This window comes from Acanthisitta chloris, unplaced genomic scaffold (genome assembly GCF_000695815.1).
Source record: "Acanthisitta chloris isolate BGI_N310 unplaced genomic scaffold, ASM69581v1 scaffold20422, whole genome shotgun sequence".
Taxonomy (NCBI): Eukaryota; Metazoa; Chordata; class Aves; order Passeriformes; family Acanthisittidae; genus Acanthisitta; species Acanthisitta chloris.
This window is the reverse complement of record NW_008660115.1, coordinates 1-5727: the sequence shown is the minus strand read 5'-3', so window position 1 is coordinate 5727 and position 5727 is coordinate 1. Positions and strand designations below refer to the sequence as shown.

At 49.7% G+C, this 5727-nt stretch overlaps 1 protein-coding gene across 1 annotated transcript in view; it reads left to right on the top strand.

The window, feature by feature from the left end:
* LOC103797486 (zinc finger protein castor homolog 1-like) overlaps positions 1–1255 on the top strand; it is a gene marked incomplete at its 5' end in the record, with an annotated part of 16894 nt that extends 15639 nt beyond the window's left edge. Inside the window, 2 exon segments of the mRNA XM_009069706.1 lie at positions 22–402; positions 405–1255. Of these exon segments, the coding sequence (XP_009067954.1) occupies positions 22–402; positions 405–1255 (1232 nt within the window).
* Positions 1256–5727: the final 4472 nt, after the last annotated feature.

The window sequence follows — 5727 nt, the reverse complement described above, 5'->3', positions numbered from 1 at the left end:
CTCTTCACTTTCTCTCCCCAGGGAATACCATCACTATGCCAACTGCCTCGGGGGCCAAAAAGCGCTTCTGGATTATCGAGGACATGTCTCCGTTCGGGAAGCGCCGCAAGACGCCGTCGTCCCGCAAGATGCTGGACGAGGGGATGATGCTGGAGGGATTTCGGCGCTACGACCTCTACGAGGACTGCAAGGACTCGAGCTGCCAGTTCTCCCTGAAGGTCACCCACTACCACTGCACGCGGGAGAACTGCGGCTACAAGTTCTGCGGCCGCACCCACATGTACAAGCACGCGCAGCACCACGACCGCGTCGACAACCTGGTGCTCAACGACTTCAAGCGCTTCAAGTCTTCGCTGAGCTGCAACTTCCCAGACTGTCAGTTCTCTGGCAACAGCACACACTTCCCTGCGGCTTCCGCTGCACCGACAGCACCAAGGTGACGGCTCACCGCAAGCACCACGGCAAGCAGGACGTCATCAGCGCCGCCGGATTCTGCCAGTTCAGCTCCAGCGTGGACTGCGGCATGCCCGACTGCAAGTACAAACTCAAGTGCTCCCACTTCCACTGCACCTACCCCGGCTGCAAGCACACCGTGGTGGGCATGTCGCAGATGGACTCGCACAAGCGCAAGCACGAGAAGCAGGAGCGAGGGGAGCTGCCTGCCATCTCTCCCGGCCCCGAGGGGCTGGTGCACTCCACTCTCGAGTATGACATCCAGAACTCTTCCATCAACCTGGACAGTTCCCTCAACCTCAGCACTGACAACAACAGCTCCCTCTTCTTCCTGCAGAACGCGGCCGGCGTGGGCCTCGGCGACTCCCTGGACCTCAGCAAGAAGCAGGCGGAGGCCGCGGAGGGTCCGTCCCCGAGCAGAGCCGGCACTGCCCCCCAGGAGAGCGGCGCGGCCGCGGCCGGAGACGCCGAGGAGGAGGATGACTCTTCCCAGGAGGACGAAGAGGATGACGAGGAGGAGATGAATGAAGAAGAGGAGGATGATGAAGAGGAGGATGACGATGATGACGACGAGGAGGATGATGAGGAGGGAGACCTGAACACAGATTCTGAAGAATCGCTGCCCGACCCTGAAGGTCTGGCCACTAAAGAAGATGGAGAACCAGAGGAGGCTGCTCCTTCCACAGACCAGGGCGATGCTTCCAGGCCACAGGGCGAGACAGCCCTTGCTCCAGCCCCAACTCCTGCTCCAGCTCCAGCTGCTGCCCCAGCCTCCACCGCTGCTCCAGCAGCTTCTCCTTAATCCTAGAGACAACAACGGCAGTGGTTTGGTTTTGCTCTTACACAGAATTACTAAGAGGACCCCATATGAGGCGAGAACAAAGATTGGGATGGCAAGTGAAAAACAAACTCCGTGCCACACACCCATATGAGAGAGAGAGAGAGAGAGAGAGGAAGGAAACCCCTGCTCCTCCCCAGGCCCCTAAGAGATCAGTTGGCAGCAGGACTGGTGCTGCATCACTCCATTCTACAGAACAGGGGGGCAGGATGCAGCAAAAATTCCCTTTCCATGGACATGAACCTTGAGGGTACCTGCTGCCTTCCCTTTGCCCCCTGCATGGTGCGTGGGGCCTGTGCCCATCTGGGGACCCTTTGTTATGGGTGGGGCTCTATCCCCCCAATTTTCTTTCTGGGTTTTATTTTTTCCATGTTTTCAGTTGTACGATATTAATAATAATCTCCACTTCTTGGAGGGGGGTGGGTGGGAAGCACAGGTGATGAGTTTTAGCGAGGTGTATACATATCTGTGTGTGTGTCTCTCTGTGTAACAATGTACACACACACACAGATATACCTTCAAGGAATGGGTGTCAAAGACAAAGAGCTCAGCTTTGCCAGTGGGAAGGAGGGGTGAGGGGTGTGCTCTCTCTCTCCAGCCCTCCCCCTTCTCTCTCCAGCATTAAAGGAATGGCCTAGGACAGCCAGGGTGGGAGTGGGTATTTATTGTCACATAAGTGAGGACGCATTAACGAATGAGCAGGGGTGGGAATGGGACACTCCTCTGTTCTTCCAGATCCTTTTTACTATTAATGATAATAATTTTGAATGCTATTTATATTGTAAAACTTTCTCAGTCTACACTTTTCTCTGTAGGACACCTCTCCTCATCCCTGCTGTTCTGCCTGTAGGGATTTAGCTGAAGTAACCTGGGAAGAACACAGTGAAAGGGTCTGTCACACTGGAGGACTGGGGTTAATCTGCCAGCCAGTTCCATCTCATCCCAACCCCCAGGTGCTTCCTCTCTCTGCTGAGGGTGAGGCGTTTTTGTGGTGCTTCAGTATCCCCATCTCAGGAGGCTGAGCTGCCCCAACCCTCGGGGCAGCACGGGGAGCTCTGTGCTCGCAGAATTTCGTCCTGGCCGCTAGAGCAGCCTGGAGAACACACCTTGCTCTGACCATACCAGGACAGGTATGTCCCAGTCCCCAAGCCCTCGTCCCCAGCCTCTCACTGCAGACAGGCAAGTCTGTCTGCACGGATCTCTGGTGGCTCCTGGGAGAGGGTGAAGGCAGTGCTGACATGGGAGGAGAAGGCAGGGCTGGATTCAGGTGTCCTGCTCAGCACTGGGGCAGGGAGGACACCCCTGGACCCTTTGCCCAGCTGCAGGTTGTTGCAGCTCCAACCCCCAAGGTGCTGCAGCCCAGAGGACGCAGTGCTGAGGCCAGCAGAGAATTAATGCAGTTCTGGGGCCATGCTGATAAATTTTGACATTTAGGGCTAATAGCTTGGGCACTGCAAATGCAACTACACTGTGCTGAGACCTGCCACCTCCAGCAGCTTGGGCTTTCCCCTGGTTACGAGCTCTTCCCTGCTCTCTTCTCCTAGCCTGGTCTGGGAACACACACTACAGGACACTGTCCCAGACTGTGGCAGGTGAGACAGTAGCTGTTTGCCCCCAAATCCTCACCTGAGCCTGAGAGGACTTGTCTACACACACCAGGGCTCCAGAAGGACTAGTATGAATTAATTCTGATACGATAGTTGTTTTGGTGCCAGTTTGTAACTATACCAGCCTAGTCTGAGCTTTGTCCCTGTTTAAAACAAAACCAACCTAAGGATCTTTTCTAACACCATGCAGGGACTCTGCCCTCCCTTCCTCAGCCCCAAGGGATCCCCAGCATTTGTTTCACCCTGAGCAGATAAAGGCCTCAAGAAGTTTAAGTTGCTTGGTTGCTTTTTTTTTTGTTTTGTTTTGTTTTGTTTTCCTCTTATTTTTTTTTTAATTATTTCCCTAAGGAACTGGTGCAGATCAGGTCTGATTTATAAACAAGCAGCTCAGCTGTGTAAATGTGGGGACAGCATGTTCAGATAATGTTTCAAAAGGAAAGCAAAAAAAAAAAAAAAAAGTTGTACAGTATTTTTCCTGTAAAGGTTATTACTATATATAGAACAAAAGAGAAACCACCACCGCCAGGGGGATGAGGGGGGGTCACCTGCCTTCTGGATAGCCCTTAGATATGGTTAATTGTGTGCAATTTTTTTTCTCCTGTTTTGTTTTTTTTTTTCTCCTTCAATGTAGTGTTTGTTTGTGGGGGTGGCAGGGGAGGGGGGGCCCTAAGGCTGCGGTTTGAGGCTGATTTCACACTCCCAGCACTGACCGGAGCCGCACGAAAAAAAAAAAAAAAAAAAAAAGTTGTACAGTATTTTTCCTGTAAAGGTTATTACTATATATAGAACAAAAGAGAAACCACCACCGCCAGGGGGATGAGGGGGGGTCACCTGCCTTCTGGATAGCCCTTAGATATGGTTAATTGTGTGCAATTTTTTTTCTCCTGTTTTGTTTTTTTTTTTCTCCTTCAATGTAGTGTTTGTTTGTGGGGGTGGCAGGGGAGGGGGGGCCCTAAGGCTGCGGTTTGAGGCTGATTTCACACTCCCAGCACTGACCGGAGCCGCACGATTCCGAACTCTAACTTGAATTTATTTTTTTTTTTTTTGTAGAGATGAAACAAATGAAAACAAAACAAATGAAATATTGTTATTACTAGTTTGTAGTTTATTTAATTCTTTGGAGTTCTTTTCCTCTATCAGCTATTTGTGTGGCTTTTTATTTTTATAGGGTTTTTTTGTTTGTTTGTTTGTTTTTTGTTTTGTTTGGTATATCCCCTGCCCTCAGCTGTGTGTTCCCTAGCACAACCCAACTCCTGAATAGAATGAAGCTCACGTTCCTGGGGCAGAGTGATGGAATGATGCCCTGGAACTTCTCAGAGTGGGATGGGGCAAGAAGATTTTACTTTTACCAGCGTTTGCTGCAGGTTCTGTACTTGTACATTTTCCCCATGTTAGATAGTGTGGTGATGGGCTCCGTGAGGAATCCTTGGATGTAACACAAAGCCACATCTTGCAAAGCAGATGTGTTTGTTCTGTACCACCCAAGCCAACAGGATCTCTCCCAGTGACTGTGGGAGCAGGACTGAGCCCCTGGCACGAGGGGACGGGACCTGCCCGCGAGCGGTGCCGGTGGCACGAGGCTCCCTGGGGCTGTTCCTGCTGCTGGAGCTGGAACCTGCACCTGACACAGTGTTTTACCTCTCCCCTATCTCACCAGCCTCCACGGGGTGAGGCTCTGCACAGCAGTGGGGGCAGGCAGTGGAGACCAGGGGCACAGTGTCTGCACAGGACCCGTCCCACACCTCCTGCTGCCTGGCTGAGCGTGCCAGAAGGGCCTGTGTTTATCTATGCACACCATTTTCTCCCCCCAAGGCACCCTACTTTTCTCCCTGACATCTCAGCCCTTCTCCTAACCTTCTATCACCTCTTCTCCAGGAGCTGGCCCAGGGAAGGACGTTTCTTTCCCAACAGGCTACTGCCAAAGGTGCCACCTGAGCAGGGTCAGACACCCCTGCAGGACAGTGGCCAGGCCTGACCCCGGAGTGTCCTTCTCCCAGTCTTGTTTCTGTCACTCTTACACTGTCTCTGTTTGCAACAACAACAACAACAAGTCAAGAAAGTTAAACCCAACTTTTTCTTCTGTTCAGGCTTTAATTCAGCAAAACCCTTAAGCAGATGCTTTTGGAAGGGGTTGAAACCCAAAAGCTTAAGTGCTTTTCTGAACAAGAGCCTCAGCAGCTCAAGGCTCCCTGTCAGAGCAGGTGGTTTGTCACTCCAACTGTCATATCAATGGGACTGTCCAACAATGACCAGAGAAAGAGAGGGAGACTCAACTGATCATGAGGAGGGGAAAGAGGAGAGAGGAAATGGAACTATTCTGTCCAAAACAAGATTAAAAACCAAACAAAATAAACCTTGAGATGGACCCTCCTGATTCTGCTACCATTCACTGCTGAAGAGCAAAAAAAATATAAAAATAATGAAATTATTGACTAGATTGTTCATTCTAGCCACAAACTCAACTGGATTAAAGTCTGTGTGGAAGGAATTTTGTAAAGAAAAAAAAAAATTAAAAAAATTTTCCAATGTAGCAAAAAAAAAACAAAAACAAAAAAACAACTTTAAAAAAACAAAAATGAAAAAAAAAAAGACAATGAGGGAGGATTCTAGCCTTTTGTAATATCCATATTGCACACTAGGACTATAAGCCATTGCTAGCTCATTTTGAATTTTAAATGTGTAATTTTTTTTTGTTTTGTTTTGTTGTTGTTTTATTTTTTCTTTCTGTGGGGGAGGGGGGGAAATAAATGCTTGAACCACCAATGCTCTTTTTAATGTTTTATAAATATGTATGTGTATATATATAAATATAAAAATAATATGTATGCA